The 22,816-nt window shown below is 56.8% G+C and overlaps 1 protein-coding gene across 2 annotated transcripts; it reads left to right on the top strand.

Annotated features, from left to right (window-relative positions):
- Positions 1–1,147: 1,147 nt before the first annotated feature.
- AIF1L (allograft inflammatory factor 1 like) lies at positions 1,148–22,748 on the top strand. 2 transcript variants are annotated; one of them, XR_005835286.1, is made up of 7 exons: positions 1,148–1,269; positions 1,428–1,489; positions 12,144–12,210; positions 14,745–14,786; positions 16,911–17,073; positions 19,877–20,346; positions 21,132–22,748. XR_005835286.1 is itself a non-coding variant. In XM_040632078.1 (6 exons), exons 1-6 carry the CDS (start codon positions 1,239–1,241, stop codon positions 19,962–19,964), a joined length of 453 nt encoding a protein of 150 aa, XP_040488012.1. In that variant the 5' UTR covers positions 1,148–1,238; the 3' UTR covers positions 19,965–22,748. The 2 variants fall into 2 exon arrangements, 1 of the variants encoding a protein (XP_040488012.1); XM_040632078.1 differs by having other exon boundaries at positions 19,877–22,748.
- The last annotated feature ends 68 nt before the right edge of the window (positions 22,749–22,816 follow it).

The following is a 22,816-nucleotide window of genomic DNA, read 5'->3' on the forward strand; positions in this document are numbered from 1 at the left end:
ACTGCGGCTGCCCTGGCATTGGCCCACCTTGGGACATTCCATTCGGTCCAGCCCTCTTCCTTGGGACAACCTGGCCACTTTGTTGCCCAGTGACAACCACAGAAAAGACTACCAGCTGGCCCCAGGATCCCAGTCCTGGGGGTGAAGATGAAGGCAAGTCTGTGGGGAAGGAGACGTCCTAGAGCCGATCCCCAGGGACACACTCAGTGTGTGGGTGTGGGGGGCGGGCATTACTGGTGACCAGGTGTGCTGTTTGCCCAGGACAGTTCCCACTTGTACCTGTGACTGCCAGCATAATTATTAGGATTACCACCCTTCACTCTCAGAAATGTCCTGATTTGGACATGAGACTTCATTACTGCCCTGTCACTAGTCCCTGGTTCCTGCACCCCGAGCCCCACTCCCCTAGGAGCTGGAGGCTTGGGTTATTATCATCCCAGTGGACTTGTCCCCCAGGCTTCAGCTTCCTGACTTTTCTGTAAAATGGGAACACCAAGTCCTATTTCACAGAGTTTTGAGAATGAAACGACATAAATATATCCTGTACTGACCTGGCAAAGTGCCTGATGCATAGTGAGTGCTCAAGAAACAGATTTTATTAACAAAACAAATCATTCTGATTGGTTTAAAGCATCACTGATGTCTTCGTAGCACGTTGTCATGATGCATTTTCCCAACTCCAAAGACAACCGACCCCGAAAGTTTTCACATTTTTCTTTCCAGAGTTAAAAGTAAAGGTTGGGGAGGCCGGCCTGCCTTCTCCGAGCGCGTGCGGCGCCAAGGGCCACGGGAACCTAACAGCTTCGGCTGGTGGAGCGCTCGCTCGCTGCCGCCGGGACCGCATTTAATCCTTAAGGCCACCCCAACAAGTGCGTCCTGAGATCGTCCCCACTTTCTTTCTGGGGACACCGCGGCCCGGGACGGGGAAGGGACCCGGGGAGGTCCCGGGCGGCCCCGCGCCGTGCATTTTCCGCGCCCTCCAGCAGAGGGGCGGGCGGCGGGCGCGGCGTCCCGCATAATAGGCGCTTTGATGCTGGCGGCGGGGCGGGAGGGCCCGGGGCGGGCGGTGGGGGTGGGGTGGGGAGGGAGGGAGGGGTGTGTCCGGCCTCCCGCGCCATCCCTCCGCCCCTCCGTCCCGCCGCCACACGCCGCCGGAGCTCGGACCGGGCGCCTCTCCCTCCTCGTCGTGCCTCGCCGCGGCCGCCAAGCCCCGAGCCGGCGGGAGCCCCGCGCTCACCATGTCGGTCGCTCTCAGCAACAGGTTCCAAGGTAGGCGCTGCCGTCCCCGCGCCGTTCCGCGCCCCTGCCCCGCCCCCCGGCGCGGAGTCCCCTGCCCGCCACCTGCGCGCGCGGGGCTGACGGCGGGGCCCGCGGCGCGCGGCCCGGGGAGACCCCCGCTTCCCGGGCCGCCTCTTTGTCTCCTGCAGGAGGGAAGGCGTTCGGCTTGCTCAAAGCCCGGCAGGAGAGGAGGCTGGCCGAGATCAACAGGGTAAGCGCGTACAGCCGGGGCGGCCTGCGAGTCGCCCCCAGATACCCCAGCGCCCCTCAGGTCCCCCCTCCTTCTGCGGGGCTGTGCCAGCCGCCACATCAACCCCCTTGTCTTCTTCCTCTGGGCTTCCCCCAGTTTCCTCCCTCGGCCCCTTGCCCCCGTGCCTCCGATTCCAGGTAGGTCCCCCTCCACCGCCCCCACCCCCTCCGCCCAACTCGGCTCCCGCGTCTCGGGTTGCAAGTTGTTACTCTTCGACTGGGGAGGTGGGGCTCGCCCGAGAGCTTTGATGCCGCGCGGCCGGGCCTCCCCGGAAGCCCGCCTGGGACCGGCGGCAAGGATTGGGCTCAGGGAGGGACCCCCGATGTCTCGGAGCAGTCCCCGGTAGTACGGCCGCGGGAGGGAAGGGAGGCCCAGAGAGGCTAGGTGGCTCCCCCGAGATGGCACAGCGAGTCCAAGCGGGGCTGCCTTTAGAACGCGGGGTCCAGACTGCAGGATGGTGCTCCCTCCCCCACAGAAAATGCAAGCCCCCCCCCCCCAGCTCTTTCTCACTCCAGCTTTTAGGAAAGGTTCTCTGAGACACTTGATGCTTTTCTTGTTGGACCTCATGGATTTCTTTATAGAAATCTGCTGTTGCCAGGCACACAATGGGAGCTCCTTAAACGTTTGCTTAATGACCGCGTAAATTCTAGAAAATAAGGAAAAGTGTCAGGGTCTGCCCAGATTGGCCAAAGCTCAAAAGCAGCAGAGCCCGAGCTTTGGGGTTTTGTGAGATCTGGGCTCGGGCCTGGCCTCCATCAGGTACCCGATCTTAGAATGAAGTTGGGGTCATCATGAGGGCTCACCGAGGGAAGGCATGTAGTGTATGTGGTCCAACACCTGGCAGGAGGGGTGACTTCTGGGGACGGTGCTAGAATTCTTTTCTAAGGTAGACGTCTCCCAGATCCCCTCCTGACAGGCATGCCCACTGAAACAAGGCTGGGCATTCCCCCTGCTGGCTCCCTCAGCTGCTGGGCACCCAAGTTGTAAGCCCAGCTCAGAGTCCCCAAATGGGAAGCTGGTGACGGTCTGCAGGGTCCGGGTCAAGGCGATGTGGAGGTGGGTCCCGGGGCTGCGGTACAGCTGTCGTATTTTGTAGTAGTTCTCCTTGCCAAGGTTTGCAGTCTTAATTCCCTCCTTGATTTTTTGAAGTGTCTGGAACGAGGCAGTCTATCTGATTTCTTTCCGCTGGCTGTAGGAATCCCAAGCAGGGCTCTGGGGACCCAGGGTCCCTCCAAGTAAACTCTGGTCCCTTCTGTGCCATCATTACCCTGCCTCTTGGTGCCATCTTGAACGCAGCTGAAAGGGAGACTGGACGTGTGGCCGGGGCTCTCAGGGGTCGAGGCTGCTGGGCTCCCTCCCAGTTTACTCTGCAGCCAGCCCGCCCTTGGTCTTGGCTGCTCTTGCCCTCTGGACAGAAGCCTGGAACCCTGACCTCATACAGCCCCCTGGGCCACTCGACAGGGCGGGTTCCAAGCTGGCTGAATCCACCCACAGCCCGCAGGACCCTGAGCCAGAGACAGCTGGAGATGGGGGAGAGGTGACTACGGTGAGACAAAACACAGTTGCTGAGAATGTGTGGGACTTTCATGCCAGTCCTGCCCTTGGTCGGGGGGAAGCCGGGGCGGGGGGGGGGGGTGCGGTAAGCTACACTGGTGGTTTGGGCGGTGAACTGGCTTGGCTCAGAAGGCGGTAGGGCCGTGGCTCTCAGGGGCTGATCTGAACAGTGCTAGGACTGGAGAAAGGGAGCAAGAAGGGGCTATGTGTCACCGCCTTGGGACCCCGAAGCCCAGAGAGGGCAGGCAGCTGGCTAAGGCCACACAGACACACAGAGCCGGTGACAGAGCTTGCGGTCTGCTGTCCTTTCCCTACCCAGAAGCTATTCGGAGCCCAACCATGCGAACCTGGGCTGCTCCTGGGCTGTTGGATCAAACCACAGGAAGGGGACTCCAGGGTCAAACCAGAAGTTTGAGCTGCTTCCCCCCACAGGAGGTCGGGACAGCCCCCCCCATCGTGTGGAGTCCTGAGTGGGGGTGAAGGGGTGGGCAGAGCGCTCACTGGCTCTATGACCTTGGGTACGCACTTGAGATAATGGAAGTTTGGTGGTGGTGACTTTTTAGCGAGATGATCTGCGTAAAGCACGGAGCTATGATTGTTGTCATCGGTTTGTTTGGTGCTCTTTTAAAGACAGACAGTGGAATTCCAGGGGCAAGGTCTGAGACAAGCCACAGCCCATGCTGGCTGCTCAGCTTGGGCCAGACCCTTCCACGAGGCAGACGCTTAGGCTTCCCTGCCTGAGATGGGAGCGATGATCCCTGCTCTGTTCCGAGTCCCTGCGACAATCAGTGGAGACGAGCAGACAGGCACTCTTTGCAGACTGAGGGAGTCGCTCTGTTTGAGGGTCTGAGTCCGCTTCACCCATGACCGTAACCACAGCAGAAGTTCCCCAGGGTGGGCGGATTCTAGAGGGAACCATGTTGGCAGCCCAGCGGCCTTTCTTTGGGGTGCAGCTTCACTGCCGCCACTGGAGCAGAGCTTCTGGGGGGCCGGACGGAGCGGTTTCCCAGTGGCCCTACGGAAGCAGGAGCGACTGGAGGATGGGGCCTCGTGACTCACTGGCTGTGTGTGTCTGAGCACCTCTGTGGCTGCTGCCTGGGGCCAAGCCCAGCCTGGCCCCAGGGGATAGCAGGGCAGCTCAGTCTTAGCTGTTGTTGTTATAAGGGTCAGGAGCAAAAATAGAAGGAGACTTGGGTGGACCTAGAGGTCCTGGGGGGCTGCATGGAAATGCACTTTTTTTGGCTTTGCTCTAGTTTTTGTGATCATTGTCTGAGCACTTGGCATGAGCTGGGCAGCGTGCCAGGAGTGCTTCGGGCATTATCTCACCGAGCGCTCACTCTAATCTCGTGAGTGTCTATTCCCATTTTACAGAAGACAGGACGCAGAGGGGCTGAGTACATTGCCTGAAGCCACCCCATCTCTGCCTTGCGTGGGCATGTGTGTGTGCACGCGTGCGTGTGCGCGTGAGCATGTGTGGGTGTTCTCGGCACTACTGAAGGGGGCAGGACGTGCGCGCGCCTCCTACTCCCCCCCCCCCACATAGCTGACATTCCCTGAGCCTTGGTGGCATGGCAGGTGACCCCGGGCCAGCCAGGCCTGGCCTTATATGGCAACGGGACGAATTCTCTCCAGCTTCCCACAGGGACAGAGAGAAGGAGTGGGGCCGGGGGGGTTGCCCTGCAGAGTGCCCTCACCGTCGGGACTGAGCGGGAGGAGCCCAGGGGAGGGCGAGGGCTGCATCTCGAAGCGGCCAGGGGCCAGGATCTTTAACAGAGACCGTGGGTCGTGCCTTGGCCCGTGCGCAGTACTTGGCATGCATCATCTCGGCGACTCCTCCGGATGGAGCGCTTGACTAGACAGATGTGCGGGAGACATCTGTAAATACCCCATGGGACAGGGATTACTCAGGCTCACGGTTTAGAGATGAGGAAACAGCTCGGTGAAGTTACCTGCCCACGGTCACCCAGCCAGGAAGTGGCAGAGCTGGGATTCCGACTCCGGACGGCACCCGTGACCTGCCGGGGACTCTGTCCGCCAGGTGGCCTGTGACACAGGCCTTTCCTGCTTAGGTGATAAAGATCTCTGGCTACTGGCCCACCTTCCCAGCCCTCCTGGGTCGAGTGAAGGGCACTCGGCATTCCCTGTAGCATTTAGGGGCCTAATGGGTATTTCAGAGCCCATGCACCGTCTGTACTGGGAAGAGCTGGACAGGGCAGGCTGGGGATCTGTGGCCCGGTGTTATATGTCCCCTGTCCTGCCCTAGCAATAGGGGACCTCTGAGACCCGAGCCAGGTACTACGCAGGTGTGTCTCTTGCCCTGTGTACCCTGTGTTACCCTGTCTGTCCCTGCCTGGGTGACTATGCCCTGCTGACATCGCTGGGCACCCGTCTCTCTTGCTCTTCCTTAATATATTATAAGGGAGATGGTGATAAGTGGCCACGTGAGCCTCCGAGGATTCAGTGTCCCCGCGGGTACAGCCGGTCTCGACCTTGGCGTGGCCGTGTCACGGGAAGCCGGGGATGGAATTTCTGTCGGGTCTGCTTCATTTGTGTCATGTGTGGGGTGTTTTTCTTTAGCTGCTCCATCTGCTGGCAAGGATGCTGCCTCCAGATGAGGCCCCGGAGCTGCCATGGGGAGCGTGAGCCTGCTGCCCTTGTGGGTGCACGTTACAGGCCCCTGCTGCGCACCAGCCACCAGACCGGGCACAGGCCTGGCCCTGGCCCTTTAAGAGCCTGTGGGTTGCGTCAGAGGCATCTCGGCCCAGGCCCGGTATGGTGCTGCCTGTCCTTGGGGGTTTTGCCCAGGGCTCCAGCCACCAGCTCCTTGGACGGCCTCCAAGATGGTGATATCTGCCCGCCCCAAAATTTTGCTGCAGCTAATACATAAAGACAAGCCCGGAGGGCCAGGAGCAAGCATCCGGGAGCAGGTGCTAGAGGTACCAGGCCAGAAAGAGAGTTAAGGAGGGGGTGGGGGAGGGGGGAGCAGGCAGGTGGCTGGGATCCGGAAGGCCGGACACAGCGAGGGCTGCCAGCCTCTGCTGGTTTTGGAAATATTCCCTTCCGGGCACAAGTGCCTCGATGGGGCTCTCAGGGATGGGGGTAGATTCTGACGTGCATCAGAGGTTGGAGAGGACCAAGAGAGGCAGTGGCGAGCAGGTGTGGCTGTGGGCGCCGTCCCCTGGGGCTGTGATGGGAGCACTGTGTCCCGTGTGGATGGCCCATCACTGCCAAGTCCGCCAGGTGTCCAAGGACAAATCGAAGCTTGCCCTTGCAGAGGGATGGCCAAAGGGTCAAGGCTCACCAGGAGGACTCCGTGGCGCAACAACAGAGAGTTGTGGGTGGGTCTCTGCCCTTCCCCTGCTCATGCTTCTCCTTTGGTGAGGCCTGAGTTTGGGCGATCCAGACGCATCATAGTAACTGCTAACACTTAGGCAGTGTGCTCGGAGCCAGGCTCTCTCTATGCAGTTAGCCCATCTAATCCTTACATCAACCCAATGACGAGGTTCTGTCATCATGATCGTACTTTACGGATGAGGAAGCTGAGGCCCAGAGTGGTAAAGCAAGTTGCCCAGGGCCACAGAGCCAGCAAGTGCTGGAGCTGGGATTTGAACCCCGGCAACTTGATTCACCCTCCCTCCCCAAGCCCTCTGCCCTGCACACCCTGCACCTGGCCACTGTGGCTGGAGGCAAGACTTTCCCTTCTGGGGCCTCAGTTTCCCCAGCTATGGAAAAAGGAGGACGAGCTGGATGCTCTGAGTCCCTTCCAGGTTCTGGGCCTGTGTGGGCATTTAGCAGTCCTCCCACCTTCCTGGGCCTTGCCCGTGGACACTCCGGTTTGAGGCTCACAGCTTCCTGTTTTTGACCCCAGACTCCTGCCCACTTGCAGATTCTGGCTCTTTGCGAGGGACTGACCAGGCCATCATTTCAGAGTCCAGGGGCCCCTGCACCCCTCAGACCTGGAAGCCCCGACAGCAGTTCCTGCAGCTGGAAGAACTTGTCTTTTGGGACAGTGCATTGGAGTGGAGAGGGGCATGGGGGTGGAGGAATGCCTCCCCATCCCCCTGGTGGGCTATAGAGCAGCTCCCTGGCCTCTGGAATAACCCCTTTCTGCAGCCGCCCAAGAGGAAAGGGAAATCTCAGTATTGACTTTCTTTGCCCAGAAACCCGTGGCCGGGCCACCCTCTCCTTGTCTGGAGCAGGGAAGGAGCGGGCATGGTGAAGGGAGGTAGACTCTGCTTGAATTGTTCAAACTTTGCAATGTTGAGCAAGTTGAGCAATGTCTCTGGGCCTCAGCTGTCCCATCTATCCAATGGGAATACCCAGACTGGGGAAAGAGAAATCATAACTAGCCTAAGTCTGGCGAGGGGGTTTGCTTCCGAATCTATTTGGTAGCTGATGATGGTCTGGATGGTGAGCTGTGGGCTTTGTAAGTGCATTGTACGCGTGTAAGTGTTAGGAGGTCCCAGTAATTAACGGCTAACACTTATGTGGTATTTACTAGGTGCCAGGCACTGTGTGAGTCCTTCCCATGTATTTGCTTACATCCTGCGATTCTCGGGCCAAGCCTAGGAGGCGTTTTTATCCTTCCTACAGATGAAGGCACCAAGGCACAGACAAACGAAGTCATTTCCATGCAGATCCGGTCCCAGGCCTTGCCACTCCAGCTCGCCCTCTTTTTGTTTCTTCTTCTGCTTTTGTTCCAAACATCTGCGGTGGCTTCTGTCCCTTTCTCCTCTGCCTGGGGACCCAGAGGCAGGCCAGCTGCGGGTCCCAGAGCGTGGACACACAGGGTACCTGCCCACTGGACCTGGCTGTGCCCCGAGGCTGGGCAAGGATCCCAGGGAGGGGGGAGGGGGGAGGAGGGAGGACGCCGGACGTGGGGAGGCTGTGGGCTGTGCATGAGCAGGAACCAAGAATGCAAAGCTTGGAGCCGGGCTGGGAGCTGGCAGCCCTACCAATGAGACTCCTGTTTCTGCTGCCCACCTGCCCCCTCCCTGGCGCCCTGCCGAGGGCCCGGTCCACACAGCTGCCCCAAGCCCAGGGTCAGCATGGCTTGCCCACCCACCCATGAACGGGTCAGATGCCTCTCTCCCAGCCCTGGCCACTCTGTGGCTCAAGCCCTTGTCATTTGGGGCTCTAAGGAAAAATGGGATTCCCCTCTTTGAGCCCCTCCGGTCTGTGTCCCACGCGTACGCATTTGCAAAGCTGCCCCACCTTGTCAGGGCGGAGAGCGGAGAAAGTGATTCCGGGCTGAACGCCAGGCTTCTCCAGTCACTCAACAGAGGTTTCCTGAGCACCTACTATGTGCTGGGCACCTGTGGGGCATGAGACAGTAAGCACCCCCTCCTTCTGGCACCTGTGGCCGCAGGCTTGCCTCCTCCCAACAGCCCCGACCCTGGGTCACTTGGGTTCCTCGGCTCTGTGCAGGGAAGGAGCCCAGACAGTCTCCACTGTGGACGTGAACCCCAGCGCGGTCACTCGGCAGCTGTGCAGCTTTGAGCGAGTTCTTTATCCTCTCTGGTTCTCAGTTCATCCACTCAGCCTGCTGCTATCGATTGAGCACCTACTATGTGCAGCCTACACTATAGCAGGGGGAGGGGAGACAGACAATGGGCGAGACCCTTGTAATTAGCATCACATTGTAAATAGCGTTTGGAGGTGACTCATCCGTTGGACAAAAGGAGATGCTCGGCCAGATAAGGGGGGTTGGGAGTAGGCGGGTTGGGAGTAGGCAGGTGACTGCGGTGGGCAGGATGGATGGGGTTTGCCTCCTTGAGAAGGTGATAGTTGAGCCAATGCGTGAAGACGGTGAGGGAGAGAGCCATGCGGGTGTGGGGGAGTGAGTGCTGCAGGAAGGGGGCACAGCCAAGGACAAAGGTCCCAAGCTGGGAGCAAGCCTGGCACGGGGGAGGCCCAGAAAGGAGGCCTGCGTGGCCGAGGCACTCACTTTAGCGGTGGGGGTGGGGTGGGGGGAGATCCCCAGTAAAACAGCATGTCAGGTGTCAGAAGCACGAAGGAGAAAACTGGCTTCTTTGGCGAGAAGACAATAAGCGTGGTTCCCCAGGGCTGGTGTGCCTACCAGCCCTGGGTCGGGCCCAGTGAACAGGAGTCACTGCCTGGTCGTCCTGTGATCGATCGTCTGTGTGTGATCTGTCTCTGAGATCAGGGGCTGTGTCCCACCCCTTGAGCCCAACCTGCCTGGGTCCCTGCAGGGGGTTGCTACCTGTTGGGGACAGGCTCTGGCTGGTGCAGGATTTCTGGTTGACCAGAATGTGGGAGCTGGGAGGGCCCCCAGGCCTCTCACCAGAGGTTCCCAGATGTTGGGCCTGGCCTGTACCCTTGTGCCTCCCCCATGAAGGTTTTCCAGTTCCCAAAATGGTCAAGCGGAGGGAACACGGAGGCAATGCGGTGAACCGAACATAGGCTAAATGGATTCCATTGAACAATTATGAACTTCCTACTTTTACGAAATGTCCTTTTTTTTAGAAGATTTTATTTACAAGAAAGAGAGAGCAGGGGGAGGAGCAGAGGGAGAGGGACAAACAGACTCCACACTGAGCGCAGAGCCCGACACGGGGCTCGCCGTCAGGACCCCAGATCATGACCTGAGCCGAAACCAAGAGTCGGACGCTCAGCTGACTGTGCCATGCACGCGCCCCTGAAATGTCCTTTTTTGAACTCATGGCAACTGTCAGTGGTGATTATTTGAGTCTCTACTTGGCAAAATAAAACCTTGGCAGCCCTGTATTAGCACCTCCCTCTATTTTTTACTTTTTGGGGACATGTTTCCTTCTGCATTATCCCAAAGTCCGGGAACCACTGACCTAGTTGTCCCTCTGCTGTGCACATAATAGGACCTGTGACCCCGGGTGGTGCCCGGTTTGCTCGGGGCCACAGACGAGTTAATTGTCCTACTTTTGGTCAGAGAATGGGGTGGGGCGGTGAAGAGCTATGAGAGGGAGCCAAGAGGAAGAGAAGTCCTGGACAGAGCCAGCCAGAAGGAGGATGGCCTCCCAGGCTGCAGGAGACGCTTCCAGCTCTGGCTAAGTGGAGGCAGGACCATGCGTGGCACCTGGTAACGAGGTCCAGGCTGTGGCCAGATCACACCGTGGGCCCTGGGGTTGCTCTCTGCTAGGCTGCTGGAGGCCTGGACCCTGGAGTCCAACAGAATCGGGTTCCAAACGAAGCCTGTGCCTTCCTAGGTACAGGAATTTCAGACATGTCATCTGACCTCTCTGGCCTGGCTGTTTCCACCCTAGTGAGACAGCACAGTGCCCTCCCAAAGCAGAAATCCTGCACCGGCCAGAGCCCATCCACGATAGGTACCGACCCCCTCTAGGGATCCAGGCAAATTGGGCTCAAGGAGTCGGACGGAGCCCCCAGAACCAAGGAGGGGAGCCACGCTGGAGGGGGATACTCCTTCTCTGTCCAGGGGGGTTGAGTCAATGTGGAGGAACATGAACTCCCAAAGGGATCATAGTCTGCCTCGCACTTTGTCCTACCCGCTGCTGTTTGAGCGCCGACGAACCAGCCTGTCACTAGGTGGGTTATCCCCGTTGAGGGGCAGGCGCCCGAGGAGATGGGTACCCTTGTGCCCATTTCACAGCTAGTGAGGAGGCGACTGAGACCCAAACCCAGAGCACTTTATCATCAGTTATTCTCGTATTCATTCTCCTACATTAAAGCTCTTGGGGGTTTACACAGCAGACTGGCAAGTCTTGTGTTCTAGGAGATGCGTGAGTACAGACTTGGTCGTCAGTGAGTGGTACCTGGCAGCAGGAATTTAGAAACAGATGGAGTGACAGATCCAGGTAACATTTAACATCATTTTAAACGTGGGCTTCTTGTGGTTTTACAGTAAGGACCTTATTTCCCTGATCTCACCTGTTCCATGGATGCCTTGAACCTCTAGGGCCATGTACCCTGTGGTCCCTCAAAAACTGTTGAAGGAGGGGCAATGCCCATGTCCGGTCTGCTCAGTGATGAGGAAAGCGAGGTCCAGGGAAGAGGGGATTTGCGGAGTCCGGTGCTAGGATGGAAACATGCCCTCTGCTTCCCCATCTGAACACAGGCTCTGGGGCAGCTTGAAGATCAGCGAGAGGCGAGCCAGCTGCCTGGCGCTGTGCCCCGCATAACAGGTGCTTACCGATTGGTGGCATTTTGTTTTGAAGCCGGATGAATGCCTGCTCTCTGCCCATCTTTAAGTGTCGGGGTTAAGGACGTGGGCTCTATGGGAGTCGGAGCCGAGGTGAAGCTCTGCCTGGGTGAGCCTCAGTTCCCTCATCTGTAAAATGGGAGTAATGATAGTAGCTACCTTGTGGGCCCCCTGGGAGAGCCTAAGAGAGCATGCGGATTGGTGTTTGGAGGCTGTTGTTCGTGTCCCGCACCCCTCCCCCTCCCGCTCTGGTTCTGAAAGGCATCATTTGAGGGGAAGGTGGCCCTCTTTTACAGGTGAGGACACAGACGAGAGAGTAAGTGACGTCCCAAGCAACATACAATCATCTTTCTGGCTAGAGTAGAGACTAATAACGCAATAGTTGCTGTTTATTGAGCACTTGCTGTATACCAAGAGACGTACACTCTCCTTGGATTCTCTTACGAACTTGAGAAGTAGCTGTGATGATTCTACCCATTTGTCAGATAAAACAATAGAGGTATAGGGAGGAATTAATAAGCTAGGGTCACATTCTTAAGAAGTTAATGCTGGAAAGCAGACAGCTTGTGTTTGGGGCTCACGGCTTCATGGATCTTGGAGCTGGGGTGCCCTGGGGGAGGAGGCCCAGGTCCCTACACTGGTAATTCAGAGGCTGGCTGAAGGTGTTTAGGGCAGACCCTCCGGGCCCCACCCCGGGCTACCAAGCGTACTTCCTGCCCACAGGGCAGATTCCTGCAGACCTGCCTCTGGGGGTTGACAAGAGGCCAGGACAAACACTGGCTCCTCCTGCCCTCCCCGGCCAAGCCCGGCCACCTGGCGTGGGAGCAGACACGGGGCTGTGGGCCTACATGTCAGTGAGTTCTGCCTGCTGACCCGGTGCTCAGCGCTGTCCTTTCACCTTCGAAGGAGTTTCTCTGCGACCAGAAGTACAGTGATGAAGAGAACCTGCCAGAAAAGCTTGCTGCCTTCAAAGGTAAGCTGGGGCTGTCTGCCCCACCTCCAGGGAGAGCGGGGCTGGCCGCCTGGCACATAGGATTCCTTACCCCACAAGGCCAGCCTACGCCCCCTGTTCCTTCCAGAACGCCCTCCTGGAGGGCTGTGAGATGGGGTGCCCAGCCACAGGCCCAGGCACTGGCTCCTCTACCTGCCTCCATGCCACCCCAGGCCCCTCACCCTTGCGCGCAGCACCCCCCACCCCCCGGCTGCCCAGCAGGCAGGGCTCAGGCTGGCTCCTGTCCGCTGCTGCCCAGACCCTACTCGCTCCTGGGGCCCCAGCACACAATCAGCCCTTTGTAGCAGCCCTGGCCTCTCCCCTCCGCGGGGGAGCGGCTCGGGAGCCCCTGTGCAGAATGGACGTTTGTGTCGCTACAGTGGGGCAGGGGGCAGAGTTTCTGCCCATTGAATCCCAGCAGCACGGGATGAAAAGAAAACAGGGCCCGGGAGCCCGCGCGGGGAGGGGGCGGCATAAAGGTCCCTCTGTTCCGGGCCCTGGCGCTTGGGTCCCAGCCAGCAGCTCGAAAGGAGAGGAGCTGTGCACATAAGGAGCAGGGCAGACCCACCTTTCCTGCCTGGGAGATGCTCTCGGCATGCAGGGAGCCCTGGCCGCTGGAGGACCTCGGAGAATATCCTCGAGGCCGCATGCGCCCTCCCCCCCATCTTGGCAACGTGGACATCCTCCCTGCTTCAAGGCGAAGAGCCTGCCCAGTGCTCCGCAGGCTGCTCACAGCTTCGTTGTCCTTAGGCAGGACACCGATGGCGAAGCATTTGTTGAGTGTTGACCTCGTGGGAAGCACTTCGAATGCGGTGTTGTGAGCGCCCCAGCTCATCCCAATTAAGCCAGGAAGGAGATGGGTGCGAGCTTCAATTTAGAGATGAAGAAACTCAGGCTCAGAGAGGCGGGGTCTCGTGTGTGGGGTCACACAGCTTTCTGATGGCTGAGTTAAGGTTTGATCACATGTTGGTCTCTCTCCAGAGAGAGAGTCCCCGCTCTGAACCGTTATGCAATGGGGCTGTTTACATTAACAAAAAGAATTAGAACAAAGACACCCCCGTCCCTGCCCCATTCCACCAACCCGTTGCCGCTGCCCATAGGAGAACCACGCAAAGCAGCAGCGGTCCATTCCCTTGTCTCTGGATACCAAGGGGGTCCCTCTCCGGAGGTGGCTCTGGGAGGAGAGACAGAGATCTCCTCTCCTTGTCTTCATTGGGACATAGGATGGACACAGCCCATTAGGGTGGACTGGAACCGCTGGAACTGAGCTTGGAAGCAAAGGGACTGTAAAGGTTTTCAACTCACTCATTCATTTGACTTCCAAATGAGCACCTACTACGTGCCGGCCCCTCTGCAGGCCTGGGGGTACAATGGGGAGCGCACAGAGAACCCTGTGCAAAGGAGCTTGTGTGCAGCGGGGCGGGGGGGAGAGAAGGACGCTGCTGAGCACCCAGATGGCCGAAGGGGCTTTGTGGGGGTGGCCGTGCCCAACCAGAAAGGCTGGGGAGCCCTGAAGGCGTGAGCAAGGGCCCTGAGAACACCTGGGAGGAACATCCAGGCAGAGGGGCAGCCCTCCCCAGCAGGAGTGTGGCAGGGTGGGGTGGGGTGGGGTGGGATGGGGTGGAGGTAGGGGCCAGGGGCTGCAGCTGTGAGGGAGGAAGAGGCAGCTGGAGAGGCTGGAGGGCAGATTCTCATGAAGATCACAGGGACCACTCAGGCCGCTGGGAAGACCTTGGCCTTCTCCTACTGGCTGTTCAGTGCAGAGTAAACCCTGAGGGCTTTTTTTGTGGGGGGGGGGGACCTGCCCAGGGCCACATGCCGCCCTTGTCAGAGGATACCGAGCTCATTGCTCCACATATCCTCCTTCACTGTTGGAGATTCCCTGGACCCTTTGATCAGAGAGGCTGAACTCAAGGCCTGGAGGTGAGGCTTGCGGGGGGAGGGTCTGTGTACCCCTGGACACTGTTTGTGCCACTTTGGGTCAAGGGCAGTTCACGGCATTTCTCTCCGGAGAACATCAGATTCTCAGTGGTGCCCACAACCCCCCAAAATGTGCAGAACCACAGGGACGCCTTAAATTGGTGGCTCCCACACCTGGCTGCCGGTCAGAATCACCTGAGACACTCTAGAATGTACCAGTTCCTGCCCCCACCCTTCCCAAAGCCACTGCATCCGTATATCGGTCTGGGAATCTGTTCTAGTCACTTTGGAGCCAGTGTGAGGCAGCCAGCTCATGCTGGTGGGGACCCGGGCGGGAAGCAGCAGCTGGCTTCCTTAGGAGAGCGTCAGAATGGCCCCAGCACCTTCTTCCACGGCGCCCATGGGACAGGGGGGCAGGCGGGGCGAGCTCTTTCTCCAAAGACAGTGGCTGAGATGACAGGACTCACGGCAAGACTCCCAAGTGAGGGGGTGAGGAGGATGGGGTGGGCTCCCTGGGGACCCGGCCAGTTGCCCTCAAGGGCGTCTCTGGGACCCTGCTTCTGAGCTAATGCCAGTTTTTGCTCTGTGATTTCCAGAGAAGTACATGGAGTTTGACCTGAACAATGAAGGCGAGATTGGTAAGTGAGGCCTCGATGGCGCAAGGGGAGGAGGGCGTTTGGTGGGTGGAGGCTCTGAGGGTCCAGAGAGCCCCCCTGACCCACCTGTGTGGGTAAGAAGCTTCCCCCATGGGCCAGGCCAGCGAGCCCCCCTTAAGCCTGGCTGCCTTCTACCCTGGATCCACGGCCCCCAGACTCCTCTCCTCACTGCTTCCCTCCCACCCACCTCCCTGCGCATGTCTCAGCCCTCCACGCTGGGTGCTGCGGGGACTCAGGATAGAGGGTGCCACCCCTGCCTGGGGCTGGCGATGCTCGGGCTCTTGACGGCCTGTACGCTGTCCCGCACTGGACACGGGGCTTCTGAGCACATTGCTCCCCTCCTCCAGCAGACCCTGATTGTATCGTGTGATCCAGGCGTGGGGGGTGACAAACGCGGTCCCATGGCCCTTAGGTCCAAACCATACCTTGGCCTTCACGAGTAATGCTATCACATGATCAAGGCCAGCTTAATTATCCCCGTTTCACAGACAGGGAAGCCGAGGCTCAGCAGGGGGAACTGACTCGCTTGGGGCTCGTGGTGGTGAAGCGGTGGCCCAGGGTCCAAGTCGTAGCCTTTGCTTCCCAAACTGGCTCTCCCTCCTCCGTTTCGCCCTGAGCTCTGTGTTGCTGCTGCCGCTGCATTGTTTCAGCCCCTCCTCTGTCTCGTCTCCTTCTTCTCCTTTTTAAATATTTTTATCCTTGTTTTCCTTCAGGAAAAAAAAATGGGGGTTACCAAATTAATACGTTTTCATCATAAAAAACTTTGGAAAACGCAATAAAGGGCAAAGACAAAAATAAGCCAACCACAATCCTCCCTCCCAGAAAGAACTGCTCTAAACATTTTGGTTTATAACCTTCCACCTTTTGTTCCAATCACAAATGCAGTTTTAGAACCATTTTAGAACCTCCTTTTTAAAAACCAATATATTGTACGTGTTTTGACATATGATTAACTTTTCTTTGGAAATATAATTACTGGCTGCATAATATTCCATCGCGGGCCGGACTGTCATTTACTCAGCCAATGCCTTAGTACCTCCCATTTAGACAATTGCAGTTTTAACGACTTCTGATAGTCCTGTGAAGAGCATCTTTGTACATGAATCTTTGTCCACATCGCCGATTATTTCTTTAGAGTAAATCTCAGGAATTAGACATTCTGGGTCAAAGGCTTTTGAAGCATCTTGCCAAATTGCCTTCCAGAAAGGTCTTGCCAATTTCGAGTCTGGCCAGCGGCGTGTGGGAGACCTCTCACTTTTCCCCGCAGAGTGCTGCCTAGTTTTCTTCCAAATGCCCTGGACAGCCTGGCACCTTGGGGTCTGGCATCAGTCCTGTCTGTCCTGCTCTCGGGTGAGCTGTCGCACCACTCCCCTGGCCCGAAAATCAGCCCCCTGTCCCGCCTCTCTCCCGCCATCATTTGCCGACCCATTGTTCACAGAACGATCTGTAGGAAATTGCCTAAGATCTGGGGAGCCGGGAGGTCAGAGGCTGCGATTCTGTGGACTGGAGTGACTTTTTGGTGCCTCCCTTGTTTTCCTTGAATTTTGTTCCTTTGTTGGTTTTCCTGCTCTGCAGGGTATTTTTGGCCCCCTTGCCCTGCCAGCGGGGCGGAACCCTGGGACTGCTGGGAGGGAGGGGCAGGTGGAGAGAAGCTGCCCCCGGCACCCTGCGGCACCCTGCAGGATGACTTTCCCTGCCTCGGGTCAAGCCAACAGCCTGACCCCACCTTGCTGGGCAGTGACTCCCTGGGGAGCTGGAGCAGCGGGCACACGGCTCACCCTAGACTCGGGGCGCAGCAGACATAACAGTGGAGAGTAGTGGCTCCCTTACTGAACACCTGTTTTGTGCCGGGTATTTCTCATGCATCGTGCCCTCTCAGATGATCCCATTGACCCATTTTACCGCTTTGGGGGGCAGAGTCTCAGAGAGGTTAAGTAGGTTGCCCAAGGTCCCACAGCGAGGAGGAGCAGAGCTGGATTCCAGCCCAAGTCCATGTCCCTAACCACTCATCTATACTCCCTCTGAGGAGAGCAGGGGAGGGTGTGATGGGTTCATTCCTTGCTCGCGGCCTATCTCCAGTTGACGGATCTGCTTTTCCTCTGGCAGACCTGATGTCTTTAAAGAGGATGATGGAGAAGCTCGGGGTCCCCAAGACCCACCTGGAGATGAAAAAGATGATCTCAGAGGTGACAGGTGGGGTCAGCGACACCATCTCCTACCGAGACTTTGTGAACATGATGCTGGGGAAGCGGTCGGCTGTCCTCAAGCTGTGAGTACCTCCCGCCTCTCCTGGGGCCTCAGAAGGCAAAGTCATTGTGCGTGGAGAGGCCTTGGCCCAGCCAGGAGGGAACTCCCCGTGTGACCTGCTGGACGAGGTGCTTGGTTTCTCTGAGCCCGATTTCCTTATCTGTCGAATGGTCACGTTAATCCATACCTCGCAGGCAACATGGGCCTGCAGCAGAACTTCCGGTAGAATGAGCACTCAGGAAGTAGAATGATGGTGGTGAGGATACATCCACTGTGGGGGCGCCTGGGGGGCTCAGCGGGTGGAGCATCTGCCTTTGGCTCAGGTCATGATCCCGGGGTCCTGGGATCGAGCCCCGCATCGGGCTCCCTGCTCGGTTGAGAGTCTGCTTCTCCCTCTCCCCCTGCCCCTCCCCCTGCTTGTGTGCTCTCTCTCTCTCAAATAAATAAATAAAATCTTATCTACTGTGAAACCTTCTGAGCCTGGGTTTCCTCATTGGTAAAGTGATCCCACCCCCCACGGGGTTGTGGAGAGCGTAATATAGTTAACGACCGGCTCTGAAGGGAGACAGAGTTCAAATCTTGATGCTGTTACTTGCCCCCTAACCGACCCTGGGCAAATCCCCTTAGGTCCCGAGCCTGAGTTTCTTGGTTTGTAAGCGAGAGATGATAATATGTATCTTGTGTCAAGTGTTTTCCTGAGGGCTAGTGACGTAAGGCATAGCAAGGCCCCCCTGCCCAGTACCTGGCTCTTGGCAAACACCTGGTATGTGGTGGCCAAAATCACACTTCCCAGCTCCTGCCCCCCCCCCCCTGCAGAGAGATTCCCTGGAGAGTCTCTGGTTTTGAACGTACGGATGTAAAATATACCACCTCATTTGTTACAAAGGGGGAAGTCGAGGCCCAAGGAAGCTGAGGAAGTGCTCATGAGCGGGGCTTCGAGTATGAGGTGGGATGGGGCAAGAGGTGTCGTGGGAAAACCATCAAGGTCAGACCACAGTACACCTGGGATGCCAGACGCCCCAGGTGGCAGCAAAGGAGTGTCGATGCTCGTAGAAAACTAAGATTTTGTGCATTTACTATGTGGCAGGCACTGGTCTACCCAGTGACTCCTTAGACATATCATTTATTAATTCGGCAAATATCGATTGAGCACCAGCTACGTACCAAGAATTATTCTAGGTGCTGGGGACACATGATTTGCTGGCCTCATGGAGCTTACATTCTCATGGCAAGAGACAGACAAAAACAAAATCAAAAACCCAAAAAACTAAAACGCCAGATCGCAATGGTGTCGTACAGAGAAAAACAAAGTGGATGAGAGGAACAGGGGGTGCGATAGAGGGCGGGGAGGATCTTATTGAGAAGGCAACACTTGACAAGAGCCCTGAGGGCGGGAGATGTAAAGAGATGAGCCCTGTGAAGATCTGGGGAAAAGCATTCCAGGCAGAGGAAGCAGCAAGTGCAAAGGCCCTGAGACAGACTGTGCTTGTATGCTCAAGGGAACGACACAGAAGCTAGTGTGTCTGGCCATCAGTGAGTGCAGTGAGTGAAGGCTGAGTTTGCAGAGACGGGCAGGGGCCAGGTGACATGGGGCCTTGTAGGTCCCGGTCCCACTTAGCATTTGGCACTAATGTGGAGGGATGCCATTGGACGACTGTAAGCTAGGGGCTGACTTTTAAAAGCCTCTGGCTGCGGCAGAGTTGAGAGTGGCAGCAGGGAGGCTGTGCAGGCAAGAGATGAGGCCACTCGGCCTGGAGAAGGAAGCAGCGAAGGTAGGCAGAAGCTGCTGGAACTGGGAATGATTAGGGAGACAGAGCTGGAAGACTTGCTTCGATGCCCAGATAGGGGTGTAAAGGGCAACAAGGAGTCAGATGATCCTATCTGTCTGCAGTGAGTGAGGTTGCTGTTTGCTTTAGGGGAAGAGCCGGCAGGGAAGGCAGGAATCAGGAGTTGAGTTTTTGATGGATTAAGTTGGAAGTGTCCTTTCGACATCCAAGGGTAAAAGTCAAGGAGGGCCTGGACGTGCAGATCGGCTCAGAGGTGGCCTGCTTGTGGACTGTCGCCCTTTGGATGGGATTTATAGCCAGGGGTCAGAAAGAGCCCAGCCAAGGTATGACTACAGGAAGAGTGGGGTACTTGAAACAGTTCTAGGCTGTTGGCACTTTTGGCATCCGTACTTCCAGATGGAAACACTGAGCATCAGTGGGGAGTGGGGTTGTCTTTTTCTTGAGTTACCAGCTGGGAAATAGTAGGGGTGGGATTCAAATCAGGCTGTTTCCCTCCAGAGGCTCCATCCAGAACCCCTATCCTCTAACTTCCCGGATGCTACTTTTTTTGAGAACGAGAGAGTGGAGGGGGGGGAGCGAGGGAGAGGGAGAGAGAGAATCCTAAGCAGGCTGCATGCCCAGAGTGGAGCCCAATTTGGGGCTCAATCTCACGATCCTGAGATCATGACCTGAGCTGAAATCAAGAGTCGGCACTTAACCAACTGAGCCACCCAGGCACCCCAGATGTTACTCTTAAAACCTTGGGAGGTTTTTGAAGATCTGAAGGGGTTTTGAGCAGAGCCATGGCCCAGCCTAGCTCTGCCTCCTTCAGGCAGCGTGGTTAGGGGAAGACGCATGGCTTACAGAGATCTTTGTACCTCAGTTTTCTGTTCTGTGGAATGGGGCTAGAGCCCCTTCCACACAGAGAAGAACCCACTGGAGAATGGAGGCAAGGGCATTTGGTTGAGGACCCTGCAGACAGGAGGGCTAGGATGATCTCTCCCTGGATGAGGGAAGGAATCTTAATCCTGCTTTTTCCCCCCTCTGTCTCCAAACCAGAGTCATGATGTTTGAAGGAAAAGCCAACGAGAGCAGCCCCAAGCCAGTTGGCCCCCCTCCAGAAAGAGACATTGCCAGCCTGCCCTGAGGACCTCCGTCTGGACCCGCCCCCCGTTCCTCCCCCCTGATCTTGCTGCCCTTCTTGATTCATTGTGATTTGTCTTATTTGTTTTGTCTGGTCGTCATGCGTTTGTTTTGGTTTCAATCAGCAGAATCAGTGATCTCTTTGTAAAGCACAAATTATCTGCCTTAAAGCGGCTCTGGGCCAGGGAATTCTGAGCCTTGGGGACCCTCCCTCTCATCTTCCCTCCTTCTCTCTTCCCTGTGCAGAAGGGCTGACATCAAACCAAAACCTGGAGGGGGCAGCCACGGCAGGAAGACTGGAAGACTGTGATCCCCACGCTTGGAGCTGGCATAGTCCGTCCTTCCAGGGTCCCTGAGCTAAGTCCAGGCTTGCTGGCCTGGCCCTGGTGAGGACCACAGTCCACTTTCAGAAGACCCTGGGGTGGAAACTAGGCTCTCCTCAGACAGCTCTGTGGTTCCGTGCTCTTGTGTCATCTAGGGCGTGACCACTGTGTCCCACCTCCCCCACTGACCTCCTCCCTCAGCCCACACTTCTCATCCTTGGGGAGGTGACAGAAGGAGAGAAAGAGAGGGGCTTGGCAATCTGAGCCCTTCAGGAAGGTTCCAGAAGGAATCCTCTGGCCTTGCCCGCAGCCACACCTTTACAGGCAGCTCGGAGGGAAAGTGCAGCCCCCGTGTCCTTTGTGAGGGCAGCAAAGGGCTTTGGGGGTAGAAGGGAGGCGAGGGGCCTTGGGAGGGGTGTCTGTTCGGTCTGGTGCCACCTTTTGGGGAGGATGCTGAGGACAGCAGGATAGGAGAAGGAGGAATAGAAGGCTCATGGCAAACCGTCAGCACCACTAATAAGCCAAGAGCTGAGAAATAGAAGGTTGCCTTTCTGATCCCAGTCTGCTTGAAACCTGACTGTGCTCCCCGATTTGCCTTGCCACCTTACTCCATTCATTCATTCATTCATTCACTCACTCAGTCATTCAGTGGCTATTTATTGACCACCTATTATAAGCTTTAAGTCCCCCCACTTTGTCCTGACATGTGCCTTGCCCTCTAACCCATTTCCATTCACCCAAAACCTTGAGCTTGGGGATTGGATTGGAGTTCCTTATGATGGATTCCCAAGGTTTGAGAGCTCTGATCCACTCTGTAGGTTTGCTAGACCTGTCCTCTTATTTCACAGGTGGGAAAACTGGTGCTCACAGGGATTAAGTGCCTTGCCAAGGGGTTAATCTGGAGATGGAAGTCTGGACTGGAACCCAGCTGTTCAGATGCCGTGCCCAACCTCTTCTCTGCTCTGGGCAGTCTCAGTGATGAAAACGAGGGAAGGGGTGGGGGGGGCAATCTTCTAGGTCAATACCTGGGCCACGACTCACCCTTCCCAGTGCCTCCATGTCAGCACCAGGGTTTGGGTGAGGGCCCGGCTGCCTCTGCAGTTCTGCCTTCCCTAGAGCTTCTCCGCCAAGCCACTTCTCAGAACTCATGCAGGAAAGTGTCCCACTTACCCCCATCTTGGCTGAGCAGGGACCCCAGCCCTGACCCCATCTGTGTTCTGGAGTCCCTTACCCTGCCCACTCAGGACTTAGATGCACTCGTCCATTGAACATACTTATTAAGCACCTGCTATGGGCCAAGAGCTAAGAACCAGAGAGTGAAATGGACACTCATGGAATTTAGTCTAGTGGGGAAGTCAGAACCAGACAACAACCCGTAAGATGAATGTTAAGAAAGAGGGGACTGTGGGGTGACTGCACTGCAATCCTGGGCCCAAGACTGAGCAAGAGTCTTGGTGAAGCCCTCGCCAAACATTAAGTGGAAATGTCAGGGTGCTGTTGGAGGTGGGAGTCAGTGTGGGCCCCCTGCAGCTGCTTAGTGACCCGTAATCAAGGGCTTAAGGAGCTGCCCTTACAGCAGCTTGAGGGAGTGGAGCAGTTAGGGGATGGGGAATTGCCCAGGTTGGGTCAATCCACTGGTCTCAACCAGTTCCTGGAACAAGATTATTTGGCCATGACTGGCTGATCTTCAGCCTAAGGAGTCGCTTCATATGCACAAGCCTAGTTGAAATTTAAACCCCAGCAAAAACAGTTCTCCCTGTAAATATAAAATCTCACCCCACCACCTCCTCTGCCTCTCCCTCCCCCCAGATCATTAGACGAACGACTGCCTGTCCCCACCCCTTCCCACTGGCCTCTCTTCTCTAGGACAGGCTGAGACCTTTGAGCAAGGTAGTACCTTCCATAACTAACCATTATAGTCAGTGTACCCGTTCCTCACTCGGAGAGGAAGGCAGAAGCAACCACGCTTATTTCAACAGGTTCCACAGTTTACAAGACTGCAGGAAGATTTAAGGGAGGGGGACAAGTGGGTGTGTCCCCAGCTTCTGGAAAGGGCAGGAAAGAGTTCTCCCATTGGAAGGGGAGTGTCCTGGGAAACACCACCAGTTCTTCCACCATTTACTAGAACTCAATTCCTGGAGGGAGAGGGGCTCAAGAGTGGTCCCTAGAAAGGCGGGGGGTGCGTGTATTTCAGATTGTGGCTATTGGCTCTGGGACTTACTTCTCTGGCTAAGGGCTCAGCTTCTTAGAACTTCAGCTGTTTTCTTTCTGAAAGACCAAATCTAACTAATGTAACCAGCAACTCGGGGACCGCCACGTATGGCTTCGTCCCTGTGACTCAAAAGGAAGGAGTTTGCCGGGCACACTCAGGTGGATGAAGCGTGTCTGTGTGTGTGTGTGTGCATGTGAGTGTCTGTGGCGCCGGGTATCATCTCTACCGACTAGAAATAAAACAGACGAACTTATCAGTGTCTTGACTTGTGTATTTTGGGGACAGTTCCTGGGCTCAGCAAATTCAGAAAAGATAGCTAAT

This window comes from Ursus maritimus, unplaced genomic scaffold, assembly GCF_017311325.1.
Source record: "Ursus maritimus isolate PB19 unplaced genomic scaffold, ASM1731132v1 scaffold_17, whole genome shotgun sequence".
In the NCBI taxonomy this organism is placed as follows: Eukaryota; Metazoa; Chordata; class Mammalia; order Carnivora; family Ursidae; genus Ursus; species Ursus maritimus.